Below are 24,338 nucleotides of genomic sequence, written 5' to 3'. Positions count from 1 at the left end.
GCTTAGATCCAGCTTAAACCCCAGAAATGAGCAGGACAGGATGGATTTGTGTTTCCAGACAGGGAAGCTGGGGTAAAGGCTCTGCTCTGGATTCTGAACCAAGGTACAGTGTTTCTTGCTCTTGCTGGCCCTCAGGATGGACGTGGCTGTCTTCTCTCAGCCCACAGAACTCAGTTTAAACACTAGGGTAAAGGTATTCTGTTGTGTAGTTTCTATTTTTAAGTGTTTTCAAGCATTTAATATGGACTCTAAATGTCTGAAGCTCCAGGGGAGTGAATCTGTGCCATCTTTCCATTATTAAAGTGGTGACCCAGGACTGCACTTTGGTCCAAACTATGTGTCAGGGCAGTGCCAGGGGATGCTGGGGCTCAGTGGTGTTCTGTGACTGAAGTGTGAGAGGGAAACAGTCCATGTCAAACACACTGCACGTGGAGCACTCTTCTTAAGTGCCTTGTAAAACACAAAACATGGGTTAGAAACACATTCACCACTGCTGACCACACAGGTTTTTATATTTAATAGAAATTAAATTAGTAGCTTAATATACATAATGTGACACTTTCCAGTCCAGTAGTTTCCAATTCCTGCTTTCAAGTCACAGTTACTGTACAAAAATAATAACAACAAAGAGCAACCAAAGAGTAAACACTGTCACTAACACACCGGACCCAGAAAGGCTAAATTATGTGGAGCTACACATGCCAAAGGATACAGAGTGCTGGAGCCACGTGGAGCAGTCGTGCAGGAGCAGGCAGGGGGCTGCTGGCCGGGCTCACCGTGCTCCGTAGCCGTAGTAGAAGGGCTCGTCCGGCCGGTAGCCGTAGGCGGTCGCCGGGCGCCCGGGAACCCCCGCGCTCTGACCGAAGCCATCCACTCCAATGCTACAGAAAACAAGGAGAGAGAAACTGCAGAGCTCTGTATGGCATGGAAGGAACACCAGTGCTGGTGGCTCCAGCTCCTCCTGCTGATGCCTCTTTGGGCTGACCTAAAAACTGAGGCCAGATAAAATTAAGGGAATAAAAAGGCGTTATATTTATTGAAGGGCCTTCGGGTACATTTAGGGCAGACAAAGCCCCCCAGGGGCTACACCCAGAATGGATGATGGGTCACAGGTTTTCACACTTTTATAAGTTTGGTCCATTTGCATATTGGGGATAAATCTTCCAGTTACAATTTCAGGTAATGAAGTCATTTACCCCAAGTTTGCTCCTCCCAACTCACTTTTGTTCCCATCTCTCTGGCCTGAGGCAGTGAGGTGTCCTTGACTGCCAGGCCTGGAGGGGAATTGCTGTGTCTGCCCAAAAGGGGAAAGCAGCAGCTCACGCTGTGTATGGAGTCTAGAGCTAAACACTAAAGAACTGCAGGACCACAAAGAGATGAAAAATATACAAGCTAAAATCCTAAGGCATCACTACCACAGAGATGGTTTTGTGAGCCAACTTTGGCAGCTGTGTTCCCCTTCTGGACACCACTTCCCTGGTGGGAAAAGAAATGCTGTGAAGACATGAGTGCAATTCCAGTCAGGGAAAGGCTTTCAAGTCCAAGAGGAATCCCAGGAGAGACCAAAGTCTTCTTTTCCCTCCTTTCACAGATTTACTGGCCAAGCACTTTACTTCCATGGCTCAGTGTCTCCCTCTGTACATTAGTTACCATGTCCTTCAGGCCTCTGGCAAAGCCTGTTGTAACCCTGCCCTGCACAGCACATCTGAAGAGTCTCTTTCCCTGCCTTCACAGCCCATTTCTGAGGTGCATGGAGAACACCAGCTAAAAGTGAGAATATCTGGTAAAAGATAGTGCTTCTGGTGGGATACGAGACTGGCAGGCAAATGGCAGAAGGAATTAATCACATACTGAAAAGCTATGTACTAATGAGACAGAGCAATTATTTTTTCAAGTAAAACAGCATCTTTTACACCTAAAAAGTCCCACAACAATGAGTTAGATACTAAAACACAAGAACTGCACAGGGAAAAGTGGCACATATCTCATGCTCAACAATAACTCATGCAGGAGGTAGAGGAAAAATGAGCATTGCCTAAGACACTGGATTACTGCCTGTTCATAGCCATGTCACTTCTTAGCTTCCACTTCAGTAGGGGGACAAATGGAAAAGGATCCTGATTTATTGTCTGACTAAAGATGCATTGAAAGGAGCCGAACTTCCCCTCTGAAGACTGTCAAAACACAAAGAACCAAAGTGCTTTTGGAGTGGGGAAAAGCTGAACCTCATTACTGCCAATTATCCATATGGAACATGGGTTATGCAACAGTCAAGGCTGGGAAAGAACGACCCCTGCAGAAGATGTACAATGGGTGGGCCCCAGGCCCTGGCTCTGCAAGGAGCTGGCACTGCTGAATTGGTTGGGCTGGAAGGGCTCAGCTGCATGGGTGGGGGGACCACGTCCATCTCTGTCCTCACAAAGGCACTTTCCTTGGATTGTATCTCAGTGAGGCCCTAGAAAAGGATCCCTAGTGCCTGGTTTCTCAGAAAACAAGTTCACTCATGGGGTATCCTGATAGTCAGGTGAAGGTGGAAGGTCTGAGGCTGAGATTTGTCCTCTGGGATGGAAGGGACACAATCAATAGCCAAGCTGCACAGAAAAAAAAAAAAATCACCATTTTACTTGGATGTATCTTGAGAAATGCTGTGTCCTGAAAGTGCTTTGCATTTCCACATCTGCCCATGTGTATCTGAATTGGCAACACCCATCTCCTAACTCCTGCACAGAGCCATCAGCCCGACCTTGCAGGCTGATCAGCCCTTCAGTGCAGCAGAGAGCAGCAGAGTGGCCCTGGTGTATCCTGCAGTGGTGCAAAGCTCTGTGAATGCATTCCTCTGGCCACCCATTCCTTCCTGTATCCACTCCAAAGTCCTCTTACCCTTTTCCAAGCACATTAAGAAATGAGCTGGTGACCTCTGAGGCACTTTCCCCAGATGCCTCCTTTGTACCTGGCAAACAACAGCTTTCTCATTAGCAGGCCTGAAGCTTTGAAAGACTCCTGAAAGAGGGGATTAAGAGAAATCCTGTTACTTTGTGTTTATCTCTCATCTCCAGAAACTCCAAACCCAGCAGTCACCTTAGCCAGTCCCTGCCTCTCCTCTGCCACGGATTTGCAGTGTGCAAAGGCACTGACAGACAGACCTCACCCAGGCTGCCCTTGGCTGCAGTGTCCCCATATCAGGCCCAAAGCTCTTGTGTACAAGCCAAGAAGGACAAGCATGAAGCTAACCAGTGTTTTTGGCAGTTCAGAAAGCAAACCATTTAACAAACTTCTATAAACCAATGCCAATGCCTTCAGGGTTCTTTCAGTACTGTCAGTGCCACGAGTTAACAATGTACTAAAAGGAGGCATAGTGGGAATTGGGATTGCAGGGTCTGGTTCTGTTGTGCTTCTACAAATTCTCAGTGACACCAGATATGTTACACTGCAGAGAAGCAGGACCCTTTAAGGCTACCTTTAAACTCAGGAATTTCATTGCTTTCCTTCAAAGATCCTTAAAACATCTACAGCTGATTAATGATGAAGAGCTATTTTAACAGAAAATGCTTTTCTGAATTTATCTTTCTGTGATGTTTTCTGTGACTATAACAACGTTAGTTGTGGATAAGTTGCTTTTATTACAAGTGTGGTAGAATAGGGCCTTTTTGCATTTCTGCAAACCACTGCAAAGCTCATTCTGGAATGATATTCAGGTGAGTGAGGAGGCTGTGGGTGCCCAGGGCTGCTGACTGCCAGTCAAACTTGCAGCAACCGTGCCCAGGCTCACAGCAGTGCCATCCTCAGGTTTCCTGTGGCAAAGAGGGACACAACAAAAACAGGAGCCTGAAACCTGTGCTGAACTCCTTTGTACACCCCAAGCCGAAGCACCACGGGCTTTTGGGGGTGAGGTGCAATAACGGCCTGAGCCACGCGGTGGCAATGGGCCTCTATCCCTGCAGGCCGAGCTCTTCCAGCCACTTCCAGCTCGGTAATCCTCATTCAAAGAACTGCTAAATGTATTTAAACTGATAACAAGAGCAGGGAAAATATGGTTTCAATCACATTCTCAACAAATCAGTTTTTTAATATTTTTTTATAAATGTGTAAGTAATTAGGTAAATATCTCTAGAGTTTAAACTTTGAGGAGTATCAGTTATTTCCAAATGGTTCAGACATATGTTAGTGTCCTGAAGAAAACTGGAAGAGATGGATCAGCTGATAACTGCTTTGGACAGTCAAAAAAAAAAAAAAAACCCCAAAAATAAAAAACCACAGAAAATCACATTAAACACCTTGATCAAATCACTACTCTCTCCTATCTAAACATTTCCATATAGTTCCCTGAAGTAAATGAAGCCTTGACCATGCTTGAAAAAAACTGGCTTCATTTTTGCACGTTAGTGCTCTTGAAGCGTAGCAGCTTTGCCTGTTGGATTGTTTGCACTGGCAGCCTGCAGCACGGAGCCTGTCGGGGCTGAAGGGAAGGGTCCTGAGCCCAGGAGGTGACAGAGGGGTGGGACAGCCACAGAGCCAACACGCGCCTGGAGAGCGGAGCCTGGCTCGCTCCCGAGGCTGCCAGGCCAAGGGCACAACCCACCGAGGTGAAGATGGATTTAAAAACAACTCCTGATGAATCCTTGCCCCTTCTGCCAAGAACAGCAGAAGGGGAGAGCCAGCAGAGATGGCAGTTCTGCGGCTGTAAACACTTGTTGGATAACGACTGGCCTGAGATCATGATCTGTGCCATGTGTGCTCAGATTTATACCAGCAATCAACCTCACGACTTGTTCCTAGGAAAAACGTGTGGTTGGCTTTATGCTACAGCATCTACCAGGAAACTCAGTGCTCAGCAGAGCAAGCACCAGTCCTGTCTTCCCATAAATTAGGGACACATAATTATCCATTGGGGCAACAATGCTCATGCCTGAGTTGGCATTCTTTCCTCCCAGTGCTCACTGCTATGTAACTGGGCAGCCAGAAGTGCTTGCAGCCCTGCAGCTGTAGAGTGCCTATGGATGACAGAGCAGCACAACACCCTCAGCAGCAAGGCTCAGGCTGCAAGTCACTGCAGGCAGCTCTGTCTCACAGAGCACGCGTGCGCACACCCTGGCACAGCACAACTGTGCTCTTGTGCAAAGCTCAGCCCCACGCCTGGGGCTGATGGAGTTAAACAGTGAACAGCCCAGCTAATTACTATGTACTGCTAACCTCAGTTGCTGGTTCATTTTGAGACCCTTTAAAATATGAACTGTGTATTTTACCCCTATGCACTCTCTTAATGATTTGTTTTTTTTAGACTGAAATCACTTCCAGCCATCAGTTATACTCGAGGTCTCTACACATGCACTTCTCCAAGCACAAATATTTCTTTTTCCTATTGGTCTGCCAGCCCCTGTCAGAGCAAATTTCACTTTAAACTAAATGCTGTGATACTTAAAACCTCTTGGATTACTCAGACTGCTAGTGTGATCTATGACCTTCCCCAAATGACAGCTGAACTTTCCAATTTGCTTGTACTGCTAGGGAACTGAGGAACACATGCCGAAGAGGAAAGTGTTCCTGATGTGCATGAGTGAAGAGAGATTTCTGAACAGCCCTCCTTATTGATGCTTGCTCTGATTCAGAGCATCCAAATTAATATACCCATGTAGGATCTTAGGTGCCCTGACAAAATTCAAGATGTAAAGACCAGTTGTGTCCTGTCTCCCAACAGGAAATGGCAGCCAGCATCCTGCTGCATCCACAAAGCCCTTCTGAACTTGATAGGCTTTGGACTAGATAGGCTTTGTGGGATGTGTGAAAGGCTCAGCAGGCTCCCACAGGGAGCACTCCATGGGGAACCCTCTGCTGGGGCTTCCCTCCAGGTGTCTGTGCTGCTCCCCAGGGCAAGGTATCAGGAGAGGCTGGGGAACCCAGGCTGGGTAATTAACACCTGGGTAATTAACAGCTGGGTGCAGAGGGACCGTGGCACTGCACACCCCCACCCTGTCCACACCAGTGCTCACACTGGGACCAGTGCTGCTGCTGACAGGGGCTCTCACACCACAGCCTAATTCCCAGGTACTAATTCCTCCAGCATAAGCAGGGCCTCAGAAAGGCAAGTCCAGCATCACTGTGGAGACTCTTGGTCAAAAGTAAATGCCTGAAATCCAACTGAAAGCCCCCAGCAGGATCCATGGATCTTAGAGTGACCCCCCCAGGAAGCACTGCCTGGGAAACAGGTCTGAAGCAGTCTGGCACACATTGTACCAGACTGTCACTGCCTGTGCAAGTGACAGTGGCCCTGGAAAAGCCTTTGAGGGTGAAATACCATTTTAGGACCTCACACTTTAGGGCCAAAATTTCATTTGTTTCTGCCCAAAATTAAGGCACCCTGGAATGCCTGCCCCCTGAAAATGAACTGCAAGCCAAACACATAGAGTACTACCACCAGAGCCAAGATTTCATCTCTTAATTCTTTTCATTCTAAACTTTTCCTAAAACCCTGTCAATCCTCCCTCCTTACTCTACATCAACAAGCCCTCATGTCTCAGAGGCTCTCAGCTACTCAGGGGGGATACAAGATTTCTAAGCATATTAAAAATATTTTATTTTTTAAATCTATAGATTTTTAATTATGTAAATCCTCTGACCTTGGTAAGACCAGCCAAACACCACTTGCAAGTCTCAACTCATCAGCAACCCTACCAAGTCCCAATGAAGGACTCGCACCCAAAGCTCTCCACATGCTCCAGTGAGCTGCTGGGAGGGTTTACATGCAGGGGTAAACAGGCAGCCTCTGTTGACACACATGACACCTCTGATCACAACTGCAGCCTTCCAAAACTCCTCTTGAGGATCAGAGGAAGGGGAACCAGAGGGGTTCTGAGCATCTTTAGAAGCCTGGTATCAGTACAGCTCATAGCAGTCCCACTCTTTCCTCTGTACCTTCTCCCTCTATACAGTGGCTATTACTGTTTCTAAAAATCAGTCTTCACTCCCAAGCCATCCCCACCTCAGCCCAGGCAGGTGTTCAGAATTGCAGCTGCACATCACTGAAGTCCTACATTCTCTGTTCCATGAATCCACTCATGTGTGACAGTACAGTTCCCATCCTGTATTCCCTTATGAACTCTCATGCCACGAACCCCTGTAATCCACAATGCTGGACTGATCTCCTGTGTGTAACAGACAAAACAAATCATGTTCAGATGAATACTGAAGGCTGTACTGTCCCCTCAGGGGGTGCCAGAGCCACGGGAGTGGCACAGCAGTCTCTGATCTCAAGACAAGCACAGCATTATAACCTGTACAAATGAGATGCAGCTCACTGATTAGAACACTTGCCAACAAGACACAAAGAAGCCTGCCAGCAGCAAAGGCCATATTTTTTCTCTCATCTCGGTGTTTTTGTTTGTTCCTGAAGTGTTGATGAGAGCTGGTCTGAGACGAGGACTGCAGTGCAGGGCAGTATAGTCACAAAGGGGATGCTCAGCCCTGCCAGCCCAATTAGCAGACTGGCTGGTGAATGCTGCAGCTCCCTCCCTCTCTCTCTCCTGAGGTTTCCTCTGCACAGAGACCAGGCATGGAAAGGCAGGGGGAGCTGGGGCATCCAGGCCCTGACCCGTTGCACAATCAGGGATTAAGGCACCCTGTGCATCCCCCAGAACACACACAGACCTCCAGCTTCTAAAGCTGTGTGCAGGTATGACACATTTAGCTAATCCTCAGCAGGTACCCAGGAACCTTCACACATGAGCCAAGACTCAGAGCCTCTGAAGCCATGGACTCTGTGGCCTTTCTGCTGATATTCCCTGGCAGCTGAGTTCTGGATGGGACCCCATTTTCCCAACCCCAGCCAGGGCAGGGTAAAGGGCATCACAAAGGGGCACAGGCCTGTTGCTTCTGTCCTTGCTTTAAGTCCAGGGATTGAGATGATGATCCCATTTCCTCCTACAAGCCAGTTACCTCTCTGGTTTGCCTTCACTGACCATAAGTTTTCTGTCCTTCAAAGCAAGAGCACAAACCATGGGTTATGGAGAAACTCCATACAACTGAGAAGCCTTAGGAAAAAACAATGTTTCTTTATAAAATGTCTTGTAACTGTAGATTCTCCCACTACTGGTAATGATGTTAAACTATAAACCACAAGTCTCCTAAATTCTGCCTCTCATGACCCCAAATTTTTCTCTCCTATCTGTGAAGCTCTCTTTTCAAGCTTTTTATTCCTCAAGCGGGAGGGGAGTTTTGTGGCAGTGTCTGTGACTGTGCCCACTGCATCAATCACCCAAGTCCATCTCTACATTAGCATTAAACATTAATGTCCCTTAAATAGTAATATTGTACCTGCTCACAAGACAGAAAGTATCCAAATGAACCTGTGCAATAATACTTTAGCTCCCTCGTGCACCATAACACAGCTTTTATGGATATGATCATGTCTCTCCTTCCATGTAATCCAGCTTTCTTCAGTGTACTTAATGACTTAAAGTTTCCAATTGCTTCTGGACTTGTTGCCCAGTTGTATCTCAGCACAATACTGCTGTTTCTCCCATTTAATTACAAACAAATGGAAAGCTGACAATGGGGGAGAAATGAGCACTGTGTCTCCTGTGTCAGGCTCCAGCTATGCACCAAGCAATAACCACGCCAAAATTCACTGGGGGAAGGCAGCATTAAAAAAAAAGTATTTCCCAACTAAATAGTAAGAAAGCACTGAACCAAAAACAAATTATCTTGCTTAGCCAAATTCAGTGTGAGCCTTGCTTGAAAGCTGTAGCTCCTGCCATCCCTGCTCTGCAAACGCAGCCTGGGATTTGGCCTCAGTTTCTTGCTCTGTCAGTTACCTGCTGTGTGATCCTGGACAAGCTGCTCCTTTTCTCCATGACCTCAGTTTCCCACTGGAGTATTGGAAGAGAAAACAGCCCAGACATTAAAGACAGCCAAATGACAAACTACAGTAATGAGAAGACTCAAATTAGACTGACACAAACAGCAAGACTTTTGCTTATTCTGTAAAACCCTTTAGGAAAAAAAAAAAAAGATTATTTCTACTCTACTAGAAAGGTAACCAATCCCCAACAGAGCCAGGGGGCAAAACAGCAGCTCAAAGGCTGCAGTTGTGTCATGCAGCCACGTTGTTGCTGTGAAGGGCATCAGGAGAGCTCCTGCAGCATTCTGCAGTCAGGCTCACAGCTCTGCCACACAGACAAGGAGTTTCTCAGCCATTCTCTACAGGATTTCTTAAAAGGTCAAGTGCACAGGCAGAGCTGGAACGGAAATCAAGAGCTCTGGCTTTCCATTCTAAGCCTGACAGAAACATCTCCTGTGCTCTTAGCTCAACAACTGTCCAAAGCCACTGATTAGATACATCCATTTCTTAAGAATTAATTAAGAACTAAAATCTAAAAGCCCTGAGGAACAGGCAATAAAAAGCAAGATATCTTTTCCTCCCCCTCTCTGCTTGCACAGTCCAAAGTGTATGTGTCAACTCCATAAACTGAAGAGTACATTGCCTTAATCTGAACTAGGGATAGGCCTGGCTTGAAAGCTTTCACATCTATCTTTCCATTGTCTCCAGCAAGCTCAGTGTTAGGCTGGGTACAGAAAGCAAAATAAGATGCTGAAGTTTCACAGAGATGACTGGTGTCACTGACCAGATCAGGATCTGCTCCAGCTTCCATTAGCCTTCCCATTTCCACACAGGAAGTGTTCCTTGCTTCCTGTGCTACAGCAGGTCACTGAAAATGTACTCAGAGACAAGCAGCTGAAGCAAAAATGCAGCTTTTTGGTGGAGAATTTTCCCTTTAAATGTTGACACAAACTCCTCAAGCCCAAGCACAGCCACTCAGTCTGTCCTTCAACACAAATGGGGACAAAAGTCCCCTGTTGTGCACCGAAGCCTGGAGAAGCCAAGGCCACAGGGCCCCGGTGACACCGTGCTGTCTGCAGGGCAGCCCGGTGGGGATGAGAATCCAGATGCTGCAGGGAAGGAAGGGAGGGAGAGTCAAGAAATCTGTTCTGTTCTGACTTCCAGCTGCAGCCAATAAAAGCTTTCAAAGCCTCTTCTGAAAGTTAACATTGCTGGGGGATTTGCAGCACTCGCTCGAGCACACACAGCAAATGCAGTTGCAGTGTTACTACTGATGAAGAAACTTGAAATATTCTTTTACCACCACAGATGACTGTCCTGATTTCAAACACTTTTATGTATCAGCACAGGGCCCTAGTGAAATCTTGTTGAGATCTATCCCAAATCAGCAATGATTTTAGTGAAAATCAAGAAGAAAATAAATCTCAATGTCTCTTACCACTTTTTTTTTCCTTAGGAATAACACTGGAAACAAGGCAGATCAAATACAGACAAGGAACGTGTTCTTGGAGATCTATATCTTGGAGTAGCATTATTATATAAAAAACTCAACTTAAATGAAAAATCAAATGTTTCCAGATTGATCAGGGAGTAGTGGAAAAAAAAAAAAAGCTCAAAATCCCAAAGACAAATAAACTCTGTAAGCCAATTTTTTATTTTTTTAAAACCTCAGCATTAAAAAGCCATCATCAGTTTTCCAGGGGGAAAAGAATGGGTCAGTCTTTGGAGTTGGACGGTTGAGGCTGATAAACACAGAATCAGAATAAAATTTTAGAATCAAAACAATTTTAAGTATTTGGCAAAGAAATTAATTTGATATATTAATTTTTATGCTCGAGACTGGCTCAGAGCACATGTTCAGTTTAGATAATAACCACAAGAAATATCCCACTGATATATGGGCCTTTTTAAAACTCCTCATTTTAAGTTTAATTTTGAATCCTGTGAGCATGCTTAAACCCAGCATACAAAACACCCTTCACTTTATTACAGTTTTAAATCTTTCTTCCAGATCTGGCCTTGCAACCACTTGTCTTGGTAAAATAGGTCACTTGAAAAAGGAAAGCTCAATAAAATGAATTACAAAACCAACAAGATTAAACTGATTGTGCTGGTTTTGTACAGTGCAGCCAAATTCTGCAAATATGCTGCTGGCTGTGGTTTGGCATTTAACAGCATGTGATCAGTGAGAAGGAGGAAATTTTATTCTCATTAACTGTTGCAGATTTACTGCAGTGAAAAAGGGCTATGTAACCTGAGAAGTGACAGAATGGAAAGATCAAAGCAGCAGTCTGGAAACTAAATAAACCTTCTGGCTACTTCCTGCAAGGAAAATTCACTCTGGCAATGTAAAACAGAGTCCAGTTAAAAACTACTCTCAGTTTTATGAGCTGTCACAGCAGCTTGAGTGGTTTGGACCAGTCAAGTTTAGAACATTATATTTCCTTGTTTTTGTCTCAGATACTTCTGTAAGCAGTTTTATAGTTTCTTTTTCTTTCTTTCTTTTTTTTTTAATTTTTAAAGAGAAAAATAAAATTCTTTTCTTTTGGTTGAAATCGAGAAGGTCACAGCTAAACTCATTAAAAACAAGCAGGTCTTCATTTGCACATTCCATTCCCCTTTACTACATTTTAATATTTTACTTTGAGATTTATAAGCAATGTACATTTGCTTTAATAACTCTTCCGCATTCTGTTCACTTATTGTTTAATATAAGTGCAAATCAGTTTACAGAGCCCAGATGGCTTGTAACCAGGGAGCCAGTCTATTCCTAGTAGCACATCTGGAGGGACTGAGCAGCAGACAGAACATGGGAATTAATTAATGTTACATTTCAGAAGAGACAGACCCAGGGTTGGGGGATTTTTTGGTAAGACATTCCAAAGGACTTGAGCTCACTGCCACAGCATTTGGGTATTCTTTTAAAATTCTTAATAGCCACCTAAACCATGATGGTTAAATGAGGCCAACTGCAGGTGGAATATAATAAAATAAAAAGCAACAAAAAAAATGTAAAAAAAAAGTGACTGCAAGTAAAAGAGGCCAAAGTATCCTGTATTCCAAAAGAGCTGAAGTGCATTAAAACCTCAATACTTATTCTCTTCCCAAACAGCATCTGCAACTTGCTGAAAAAAATATGCTATTTTAACTGTGTTAAAATATTCCCCAGCAAGCTATTTCACCTCTCCCATACTGCTGCAATTGTTGGGAGCAATTAAACCTTTCTTACAGTAAATGAAACAAGGGCAACCTGATCCTTCCCAGCTCCAGACCACACACCTTGGCGAGGTGGTGTGGTCTGGTCACTGTGGGAGCAAGCAGGAGAGCCCTGCCCTGCTCCAGCTCTGGCACCCGATTCTGCAGGAGGAACTGCCCTTCTGCTGCTCCAGCTCTGGCACCTGACCCTGCAGGAGGAACTGCCCTTCTGCTCCAGCTCTGGCACCTGACTCTGCAGGAGGAACTGCCCTTCTGCTCCAGCTCTGGCACCTGACTCTGCAGGAGGAACTGCCCTTCTGCTCCAGCTCTGGCACCTGACTCTGCAGGAGGAACTGCCCTTCTGCTCCAGCTCTGGCACCTGACTCTGCAGGAGGAACTGCCCTTCTGCTCCAGCTCTGGCACCTGACCCTGCAGGAGGAACTGCCCTTCTCCTGCTCCAGCTCTGGCACCTGACCCTGCAGGAGGAACTGCCCTTCTCCTGCTCCAGCTCTAGCACCTGACTCTGCAGGAGGAACTGCCCTTCTGCTCCAGCTCTGGCACCTGACTCTGCAGGAGGAACTGCCCTTCTGCTGCTCCAGCTCTGGCACCTGACTCTGCAGGAGGAACTGCCCTTCTGCTGCTCCAGCTCTGGCACCTGACTCTGCAGGAGGAACTGCCCTTCTCCTGCTCCAGCTCTGGCACCTGACCCTGCAGGAGGAACTGCCCTTCTGCTGCTCCAGCTCTGGCACCTGACTCTGCAGGAGGAACTGCCCTTCTCCTGCTCCAGCTCTGGCACCTGACTCTGCAGGAGGAACTGCCCCTCTCCTGCTCCAGCTCTGGCACCTGACTCTGCAGGAGGAACTGCCCTTCTCCTGCTCCAGCTCTGGCACCTGACTCTGCAGGAGGAACTGCCCCTCTCCTGCTCCAGCTCTGGCACCTGACCCTGCAGGAGGAACTGCCCTTCTCCTGCTCCAGCTCTGGCACCTGACTCTGCAGGAGGAACTGCCCTTCTGCTCCAGCTCTGGCACCTGACTCTGCAGGAGGAACTGCCCTTCTGCTCCAGCTCTGGCACCTGACTCTGCAGGAGGAACTGCCCCTCTCCTGCTCCAGCTCTGGCACCTGACTCTGCAGGAGGAACTGCCCTTCTGCTCCAGCTCTGGCACCTGACTCTGCAGGAGGAACTGCCCTTCTCCTGCTCCAGCTCTGGCACCTGACTCTGCAGGAGGAACTGCCCTTCCCCTGCTCCACCTCTGGCACCTGACTCTGCAGGAGGAATCTGCCTTCTCCCCCACCTGTGTTTACCTGCCCACCTTGGCTATCAGCTCTCAAAGACTATGGGCACTGGCTGTGTGTGGGGAATACATGGAGAGCTGCTTGCGAGCTTCTCCTCATGCTAAGAACACAGTGACAACAAATAAACACCCAAGTACATTCAAAAATTGTTGTACATCAAATATTGGATGTGAATAATATTGTCCTTTTATGGATATTCCTCAATTACAGCCCTAATCTTTCAGTGGTGCAAAGTTCTCCAAACTCTGGGAAAATCTCATTGATGAATATGGGCCACAGGGCAAAATCTTCATCCTGTAGAATAATCAGACCCCTGTCTTCAAAAAGGCTCTAGTAACTGTCCACAGTGTAACAGCAGAATTTGGTCAGACACTTACTAGTGACATCTAAATTGGATTATATGATCAGGCTGCAGCACCTCTAGAAACAAGGCTTTGAGCAGACAGTATTAAAAATTAAGTGACAGCTAACAGGAATATGATCACCACCCAAAAAAAAAAAAAACCCAAAACAAACAAACAAACCCAAAACAAAACAAGAAAAACCAAAACCAAAAACAACCCAAAGAAACACAAAACCAAAAAAACCCAAACCACCAAAACAACCAAAAAACACCCCCAAAAAACCCCAGAAAGAGAGAGTTCTGATGCAGAAACAAATTACTTTAAGACACAAAGAAATTCAAGCTCTCATTCTAAAGCTCTTAGCAAGGAAGCTTTCCTGTTGTGGAAGCACCACTGCCACATTTCAGTGCTGAAGGAGAATAATGACAGTGAATTTTGGGTCATTTCAGGCCATGATCCAGGCAGCACCTGAAGCAGTCAAGTGAAGTCTTTCAATAAGCTTGTCCCAGACTGTGACCAAAACCCTCCAAGAGGTAACAGTTCCCACTTCCTTCTCACATTCTTTTAGATGCAAAATCCCAGTTCCAGGGGTATGTTGCACCTGCATAGGCAATGAGGAACAAAAGCTCTCTGCCAGTTCCCCAGGAAGAGTCAGTGCCTTTAACTTCTATAAAACTAAACATGCAGGCACAGTTAGGACAACAGAATATGATTAAAAAGGTGACTCGGCTGCCACTAACAAGATTATTGTGGGATTAAAAAAAATAAATACATAAACCAACCAAAATAAACTCCCTTATTTGTGTCCAGGAACTTCACTGGTTCTGGGCTTCTCTTTAAGGCCTTTTCAAATTTGTTTCAGTGGGATTTACAATTTGCTAATACTGATGTGTGATAAACTAATAAAACCTGCCTGCAAGGTTATAGGCCCAATTTACTAATAAAACCTAATTTAATTCTCCTGGGAAATGCAAATTAAATAGTGTCCAAATGGCAGAAGCTGAGTACAACTCTGCTGAACATATTGCAAAGGCGACTAAGTTGGGTTTTGTTTTTAAAATAAGGTTTAATTATGGAAAAGAAGAAGTACTGCACAGAGCTTCAAGAAATATCATTATGGTAAAATAGCTCAAAGTAGAATAATCTTATAATAATAATTTATACTCTTTCAGGTTTTCGTTCCATTAATAAAAAGATTTTATACTCACTATATGTCCACCTCTAAGACATGGATGTATTACTGCCTGTGCTCAAATGAGGAGGAAAGGGACATGGGCACTCATGCAGCACAGACCCTGCATGAGAACATTTTTTGTCTAAAGGAGTAAGAAACAGTTTGTTCTGCCACTGATCCCTGCTGGTTTTTCACCCTCAGAGACAGCCTGCAAGATGGCTCTTATCTCCTGAAAGGCTGGGAAGGGAATGTTCCAACTTCTAAACAAACTGTGCTGAACTTTACTGAAAATAAAGGGTGGATGAGACACACTCCCTGGCAGGGTCACCAAGACCACCGATTCCTTCAGTCCTTTGCTTAGCAAATCTAATTGAAGATGAGGATCTATACGGAATATAGCTCTAAATGTCAAAGTAGGATGTAAGTCACAGGTACAACCATTTAAAGGCATTTTGTCAATCCCTCACAAAGTGCACATTTGCCAGCACCTGCTGCAGCTCCTGTAGCTGACCCAGATGGGAGATGTTCAGCTGGGACTCATGACTGGGAATTCACACCAGAGTGCAGCAATCAACGGCAGTGAAAGGCCACAGCTCTGGGTTGTTCCACCATGAAAACTCTGCCTGATTCTCATCAGAGTTTCCAAGTGCAAAAAGGCCATAGATAAGAGCATTCTTGCCATTCAGTGTGGACTTGCAGCACATGCAGACATCACACGTGCTCAGCTCAGCTACAGATAAGCTGAGTCCCCCTGGGAGTGCTGGAGCACCAGGACCTGTGGCCAGGTCCTGTTTCCATCAAGCCCAGACACAAGAGCCTGACTGTGCACCCTGGAATTTGCCAAGAGCAGCCACAGCTTCCCTGGGGCCAGCACAGAGCAGCCTGCAAGGGCCTGGCTCCAGGCACTGAGCTCACAGAACATCCCAATGACCTGCCATGGCAAAAACAAGACATGCAGGCACAGCTTTAGGCTGGAAATCCAGGCAAGAGGAAAGATGTTCCACCAAGGACAGAGACATGCAGTCACCCCATAAAACTGGTTTTGCTTGACATGCCAAACCTCACTGCTTCCTGGGAAGAAGCCTCAGTCAGATCTCTTTTGGGAAGAGCTGGGAGTGCACATGCTGGGAACAGCACACACAGAAAGGCCTTGTCTCAGAGAAAATGAGGATTGAGCAATGGCAGCTCTGCTGCATTTTATAACAAGGTTAAAGGATCCTGCACTGGAGAAAAATTTCCTCAGGGAAAAAAGAGTTCTGGCCAGCTCTAGCATTCCTAACTATTAATCTTTTCAAAGCTACAGACTGAGAAGATTTGAGAACTCTGTTGAGGATATTAACCAAAAATTGGCTTGTGCATGAGTTTGTACCATTACCTAGTTGTAGCTGGGAAAGGTTAAGAAGTGGCCTCTTCCCCAAGGGGCAAGAAAAATACTGTGGCTATCTCTATTATTTAGAGATATTTAGCCATCACTATAATGTTTGTGTCTTAAGAAAGTAATTAGTCTCCAGAAGGTGATTAAAATGTGATGAATGACCGTAGATTCTGGAAGATGTCTTTCAGCTGGTCTTTATCCCCTGCAGCTCAGACACTAAGCTGTCATCACATCAGCCAAAGGTGAGGGATTTTTGTTTGCCACAATCATAAAACTTTCATTCAATATTAAGCCTTATCAGAACCAGAAACCTTGAATTCAGATTTTAATAACAGATGAAAATTTCAAATCTATGCCTAATGTCCATCTGCTTCTGAAAGACAGTAAGATGATTCAAAGCTGGTAATCTAATCACAAAAGTCTTTTCCTAGCCAATGAAAAAAACCTGGATAGAAGCTGTCAAAACAACCTCCTCAGCCACATCTTTTCTGCTGAATGGAAAACATACCTTACAATCTGTCTGCATTATGCTCCAAACCTTTGAGGAAAACTAGAGATGCTGTTTATGGACTTTATCACTGCTCCTCTGGATGTTACATTCTGAAATAATTCTATTTATAGGCCTCATAGGTAACAGTACAACTGCACTAAGAATATAGTTCAGGGATAAGAGCTGTAAACAGAAGCTGCAAAACACACAAGCTAGATCCCCAGAAACAAAGCATTTCCCAAGGTGGCACTATCAGAAAAATGGCAGCTACCCAGGTCTTCATTTTTGTGCTGCTTCTGCTTCATGATGACAAGCAACAGAAATAACAATTACCAGGATGTGGACATGTCCAGAACAGCAAGCATGCAAGCAAATCTACACACCGAATTCAGGGCTAGATACTTTTACAATTCCCTTCAAAGTTGTTCTTTACTTCTCAATGCATGATCATGTGAGGTGGCATTCTCAACTCCTGAGAGTAACACTACTCCAGGTTTCAAAGAAAAAGTCCAAGACACCCCATGAAGGGAAGGCAGTGTCTTTGAAAAAAAGCCTCTAAGACACTCCACCCAATTCCCCAGATCAAGAGATGGTTTTACTAACAGTGCTGCCACTTCATGTTTCCTTCTTGAAAATGACAGGGGAGAACAGCCCCAGTGTGGTAACCCAGTGAGTGCAGATGCCTATCCATAGTTCAACTATTTTTAATTCTGCTTAACTTCAAAAAAACATCTCCCTACCCTCCTAAGACTGTGCAGCAGCTCTAGGTGTGTGGGTCCAGTGTCTTCTGGGACAGGGACCCCATAAGAGATGCTGGTGGTATCCCTGCTGCATTACAGGAGAGTCAACCACTTCAGCAACTGCACCTTCAAATACATTTGCTGCTCCAATTGCCATGAATTTTCCCAAATGAAACAGAGTGGAATTGCAATGACAGAGGGTGCCCTGGATCTCTGCTAGAACAGCATCCCCCAGCCAAGGAAGTTCACAATGTAACTGGAGAAACAATACCACACATGGCAGGTGAGTTATCAAACATAACTTACAGGGAAAATCTGCAAGACAGTTTGAGTTTCATTGTGGTCCTTGACAGCCACTCTTCAGACACAGTTCTTTGGCTCCAAAACTTAGGATGGTGATCAGAACACACTTAAGCCTTGGTAATGCACTGAGGGCACCAACACCAGTTCAACACAAACTCAGTTTCTCAGTGATGTGCAGCCACTAAAAACATGGGACTTTCTGGCTGCCTTTTCAGCCCTCCTGGAGGCAAGGCGAAGTCCTGATCCACTCTGAGCACATTGCAAGGACAGGAAATAGCCTCAGAGAAATTAAAGAGGTAACATATCCTCTTTCTTTCTCATAGGAATGCAGAAAGGAGAAGAAAGGATTAAATTATTCAAGGCTGAGGAGCAAGAAGTCAGCTCACGGTTGTTACCTACCTCAAAATTCTCAGGGTGGTCTTAAATGGCAAAGAGACTTTCTCTTAAATGACAAAGAGACTTCAGAACTCACCCCATTGCCTAGCAAAAACTGCTTCTATTACAGAACTGAAAAGCCTAATATAAAAAGGCAAAGACCAGAAGACACAGGCATAACAAATAAATGTATAATAAATAAAAAAGTATAACAAATGAAAAGACCAAAACCAAGCATCTACTCATAATTAGCAATCTCTCTGAACTTCCAAAACATGTTACTATTAACTGACTTGCTAATTGTCTATGAAAACCACAACTCAACTTTCTTGCTAAAAAAGTTTCTGAAAACATATTTGAATATTATTAATAGAAAAATGAACCATTTTTTATAACAAAAATCTTGATTTATTAAAAGCTGGAACTGGTTAAAAATAAATCCTTGACATAAGGTTCTTGTTAGCTTTAAACTGTAAGCATAAAAATACCCCAGAATTATGTTTTGGTATGGCTGAAATGTACACTATATAACACATAAAAAGCGCCTTGACTTGCTGCTATTATTTTTAATTAGGCTCTGTAGCACGTATGGTTTTACCTTCCAACACCAGTTCAAACTGGGAGAAGGGAGCTCCAGCCTCGTGGGACTGGCAATTCCATGGCTCATGCCTTGGAGCACTAATGCATTTTACATTAGGTCTGAGCATCAGGAAATCCTGGCTGCTGGCGCCAAGCAGTTCCAACCCATAATGACCCACATGTGAGAAGCTGGATTCGCCACTCAGCTGCCAGTATCTATTCTATCAAACAATTCACTCCTGCTCTGCTACAAATAAGACAGAACATTTGCAGCACTCCACACTGTTTCCAATTAGACTGTGTGTCTGGACTGCAGATAAGTCCGTGGAGCAATCATATTGAAAGAAATCTTCCTAGAAAACAGAATTCTAGCCAGAAATCCCAATATTTCCAGAGGCCATCATCAATGAGCCAACCTGCAGTTCTTCTGTTTTCATTCTTGAGGTGAGCCTTATGCCTTGAAACATGCAAGAAAATTCTACAAATACTTAATTTAACTAGTATACACCAGATGTATTTTGCCACTCATGTTAGCTGGAACACAATCAAATTAAAAAGCAGGTTACTATTGGAGCTCCCCGATGAGGGGCTGCAATTTGAGGCTGACTGATGTGCCTTCACTTTTAACCAAGGACACTGAAGATGGTTTTGTTTCCCAGCTGAAAACTTTCTGTTTGCAGAGTATCTTAACTGGGGCTTTCTCTAAGTTAACTAAGTAAATTTCTCTAGGTCTACTGGAAACAAAGGAGTCTGCAAGCTCTACCCTATACATTTTTCCCCACACCTCCAGGTGAGCTTGAAACTGTTGGGAGCACCCTCCAATCTCCTGGTGAACAGAGAAATCCATCACCTCGTGGGTTGTGTGTCTGTTGTGAAGTTAAAAATGGTGAGTCACCCGCTGAGACCCCAAGAGCAGCACAGAGCTCACACTTACCTCAGTTTCTCTCCCACCTGCAAGCTCTGCAACAAAGGTTGAACATTTGGAAATGATCAGCACGGACACCAGCATCCCCTTCCCAAACACAGACTCACACTACTCTGAACTTGATGCTTACTGAGTATAAATATTTACTTTTTTCTAGAAGATTCATTTCAAATCCTGCTTTTTTTTCCCCCCCTAAGCATGTTAGTAATTTTAATTTTTCCATAAAAATGTTACCACTACTCCAACCCTTACTCATTGTTCAGCTTTCTGGTGCATCACAGGCAGAATAAACCAACAAAAGTAACTGTCCACCGTCCTTGATAAATTACAAGAAGCCAAAGTAAGGGAGGAAAATCTTTTTTGCTTCAGCTATACATACTGTGAGTGACTTACATTTTACAAATGGTGACTAAAGATGTTAGTGGTGAAAAGAACATTCTTCCTTTGGAAAGAAACAGCCTCAGCCCCAGGGCTGGGCATATCCAGATAGCTGGATCCTGTTGAAGTGAATGCTGTACCTTGACTATCAAGTGTTTGAACTATTTCCTGCTCATGAGTGCACAGAATTCATGCTTTATGAAAGGCACTTCCTAAACTCTACAGCATCAGGATTTATGAAGACTCCATTCTTGGAAATGAGTCTTTTCTATTTTGAACTCAGGGGAGAAGCTTACTCAGAAATTCAAACTGGAACAGCTTGCCAACATTGAGGAGAGGTCTTAGACCAGAGGGGAAATTCAGAGAAAGATATCCCAGAATATCAGCAAAAGCTGATGCCTTTTGTTCCTATAGCCCATTTTCAAAGTGCCCTCAGGAATCTAACCAGGAATACCTTGGGAAGGCTTAGGTTAATGGAAGAACACCAAAAAAACCCCCAAACCCACAGCAGCTTATTTTAAATTTAAGAAAGACTTATTTTAAGAATACTGGAAACAAACATCATCCGGGTAATCAGCATCTCAAGCCTCTCTTTAGATGTTTCCCAGGGTCTGAAGAGTATTTGAGTAGTTGTCATAACAGGTGGCGTATTCTGCGTTATTGTTCTATTCCACAGCTTTTGGAAAGCTGTGATGTGTTACAACATGTTAGGATGTTAAAATAGACATGTCATTCAGACAACAGACTGCTTGTGTAGTGTAAATCATTCCTCCTGCTATGGGGGCAAAAATTACTGAGCATTACAAATGAAGCCCTAAAAGAAACTTGAAGAGCCGTTGGATGATAAGAATTCTTCAGTAGGAGCAACTTACTTGCCAGAGAAGGGGTGCTGCCCAACCAGGTCTCCATTCTGAAGCTGGTAATCCCCGAAGATATCCGGACTCACCGCTCCATCGGGGGCTATCAGCCCATCTAGGGAAACAAAATACAGTCACTTGTCAAGGAGCAGGACTGAGGGCAAGTGGGAAAAACCACCTGTCCTGGTTTCTTTCAGCAATTCAATAGACATTTAACTTACAGCATTTCTGTGAGGAACAAAAATCTACAATAATACCGAAACCCAGCAACTTCACGTACAAAATAGTCTTTACTAGGACTCCAAGGAGCTTCAGCCCACTGCCCTGAAAAATGCTGTACCTAAGAAATATTCTCTTAGCCCTTCTTCCTTAAGCCTATAAAAGTTATTTCAAGACCCATCAAAGTAAGCCCAAAGAACAAGTAATGAAAAAGGTAAAAATCTGGGCCAGCAGCATAAAAATAAAAAAGCAGCAAAGGTCTTAATTGTCCAGACTTTATACTGCACCACTGTATCTCTTCAAACTTGCTGAGAAAAAAACAAGAAAGCTACTTCAAGTTTATTTTATCTTGCCCATCTTTTAATATCTCAGAGCTATTTCCAAAAAGGGCAGGCTTTTCATTTGCCATCCTCTCAAGAACACAGGTTACAGATTTTTTGTGCTTCCTTTACATTACAACACTGGCATATGAAGACGCAGACACTTGTAAAGCCAGAAGTATTCCTTAAAGGCTTCACAGTCTCTGCTTGCTTTATGAGGAAAAGAAAATCAGGAGCTAACATCTTCCTTCTGTTACATCAATGTAAACCCGGAGTGTCTTTGAAGTAAAGCCACTGAACTGACCCCAGCTGAATGAGAGCCCAGCTTAACTCTTTACTGCTCCCATTCACAAAACACATTTCTTTTTAATATTAAGGGCACAGTTCTTACTTGGTAATTAGTTTTAGGCTCTAATCAGATAAAACAAGCTCTTTCATTTAAATGGCCCCTACATCAGTTTGTCTCCATCACTGTATGAAAACAATTCCAGACTTGAGGTGCAGAAAGCATCCCCATAAAACCAGGGCAGAAACAGGTACATCCAGACTGATACATTAAGAGTTTAAGAGAGGGAAGACAGAGATTCCTAATGACTAGGAAGTTACAAATGCCATTCCACTTTAAAGAAAGAGAGATAAGATCCAGGGAGTCACAGGCCACTTAGCTTAACCTCTGTGGTTTCCAAACTACTAAAACTGCCTGCACAGGAAGCAGTGGAAAGTTACTTACAGACACAAGGGCTTAGAGATGACGACTCTGGCATTCAAACAAATCTCCCTGTGCTTTATGAATTTACCTGATGTTTTTTGAAGATAATATAGTGACAAGTGATAAAAGGAATAGAATTGACACATCTAGATTTCTAACAGACATTTGATGAGGTGCTACAGAGATTCATTTAGAAGATAATACCTCATGGGAAAGTGACTGAATGCAAGGCAGCAGATTGCAAATGAAAAATGCCAGCCATGATCAGACCAGATTTTAGCAGCATCAGATTGCTGTACAGGGCCATGTTCTAATTGCAGACATGTGTGTACAGTATGCCAAGGAGTATGACTTGACAAGCAAGAGTTCTGGCAGGGATCAATATTCCTGTCTCTCAGCATGTTCAGCAGGACACAGGTGCCCTGTGACATCACACAAATAGAAAATGTCCAAATAAGTGAAAGGAAAGTTGAAATGGCCTTTATTAAGACTTGTGCCAAATATTTCTAGCTCACCTCCTAGTCTGTATGCTCCACTGAACTAAAATGAGGAGGACCATTATCACTTTTATTCCTGCAGCACTTCAGATCAAAAGCAATCCATTTAAGTGACTATGCATTTTAAATAGCCAGGCTAGGTTAAACCTTCTCTTCTTTGAGAGCAGAGAAACTTAAAAATAACATATGCCTCTGTATTAATAAAGCAAGCACTGCATTTTAACTCTGAGGCTACTGCTACCACTACTTAAAGTGTCTTCAATCAAGAGTGTTAACAGTCAAACCATAACACTCAGAGTTATGGCTCACATGAATTTATAGGAAAATGAAAGCACATGGAGAGCATCAGCTGCAGAAAATGTGATTACACAGTTAAAGGACATCTGTTGTTATGTACATTTCAACATAAATTAGGTCATGTACTTTCAGAGCAAGAGGCACTGAGCTCAGGAAGGTAACTTCAGAGATTCTACCACATTTTTCATGTAGATTTAAATTACTGTGCAAGAGAGAGATTGGCCTGTCATGAAATAAGGAACTCATCTTGCCATCAGTGAGCTCAAGAACGATTATAGTTAAGGTGGGACTTGTACTGACAGCCATCAGTGTAGATCACTTCTAAAATTATCAACCTGAAATACAAGTATTTCATTTCTGACTGCATAAAGATTTGTACTTTTGGTGGGTTTGGGGTTTTTTTCACTAAGTAATGATCTGTCCTTCAGAAATCCAAATCCCTGCTCCAACTGGTACCTTAACATGTAGCCTTTTCAAAGGAATATCATGTCACTTTTGAGATGCCACATTTCAAAAGCTGAAGTCTAGGAAACTGCAAAAGCACACAATTACTGACACTTTTTGCAATGAACCTGAGAAGTGAATCTACCTTTTGAATATAATCACTCTTTAAAAAGGGCTACCTTTAAAAACAAAAGCACATTTCAAACATCTGCAGAACATATCACCAGAATTCTATCTTTCCTTCCCAGTCAAGTATCAATTCCAACACCAAAAATCCAAAAGAGAAAAACTATGACACTGAGACACTAAGGCAGAAGAAAAAAAGAAGCCTTATGTTCTGATATCCTTTGAGAACAGTATTTGAAATGCTACTGAGATCTTGCTCAATTATTTTCTTGCAGCAACTATGAGTGAAGACTATGGGGTTTAGTGGTTTTGTTTTTCTAATTACTCTTCCTGCAAACTGATCCACAGTCATAGAGTTTTGTGACTCATGCTTCATGGCAGAGGACTAGACTCTTATGTGGAAAATGAAAAACACAGACTCAAACCCAGCAATTAAAAAAAAAAAGAGCAAAAATTCATGCAATCAGTTATCCAGGAGTTTGAAAAGGATCTAAACCCACAAGTTTAAGAGGGTAAGCCAACTCCTAGTTACAAAAAGTTATGAAGACATTTATCCACTGGGCAAATTATTTCATTATTGCCTCCTGCAAAGTTTTATTGAACCCTCCTCCTGAACAGCTGGCAACACTGGATTAGATAAATCAGCATTTACACAAGAGATTCACACACTTCCTTAAATCCTAGATACAAAACAGCAAAAATCATACAGAAAGATTAGTTTAAAGTCATGAAATTATGGCCTCTGCTACAGAATCTACAAGTTTGCTGAGACTCAACTGAAGTCTTTCATCACTATCTGTAATAAAAATCCCATTGCACAACTAAAACAATAGGCAGAACAAAACTCAGCATAAATCCTATATCT

The 24,338-nt window shown here is 43.8% G+C and overlaps 1 protein-coding gene across 5 annotated transcripts in view; it reads right to left on the bottom strand.

The window, feature by feature from the left end:
- Positions 1-494: 494 nt before the first annotated feature.
- KIFAP3 (kinesin associated protein 3) overlaps positions 495-24,338 on the bottom strand; it is a 67,913-nt gene continuing 44,069 nt past the window's right edge. For 4 of the 5 annotated variants that reach the window (XM_068199321.1, XM_068199322.1, XM_068199324.1 and 1 more), the window contains exons 19-20: positions 20,877-20,976; positions 495-881 (exon numbers count right to left, since the gene is read on the bottom strand). In XM_068199321.1, coding sequence (XP_068055422.1) covers positions 773-881; positions 20,877-20,976 — 209 coding nt within the window. In that variant the 3' untranslated portion in view covers positions 495-772. Of the gene's footprint in view, positions 882-19,635; positions 19,662-20,876; positions 20,977-24,338 lie in introns of all 5 variants that reach the window. The other variant, XM_068199323.1, reaches the window with a different exon arrangement.

Source organism: Anomalospiza imberbis, chromosome 9, assembly GCF_031753505.1.
Source record: "Anomalospiza imberbis isolate Cuckoo-Finch-1a 21T00152 chromosome 9, ASM3175350v1, whole genome shotgun sequence".
Classification (NCBI taxonomy): Eukaryota; Metazoa; Chordata; class Aves; order Passeriformes; family Viduidae; genus Anomalospiza; species Anomalospiza imberbis.
The sequence above is the reverse complement of the archived record's forward strand: the minus strand, read 5'-3'. Positions and strand labels throughout refer to the sequence as shown.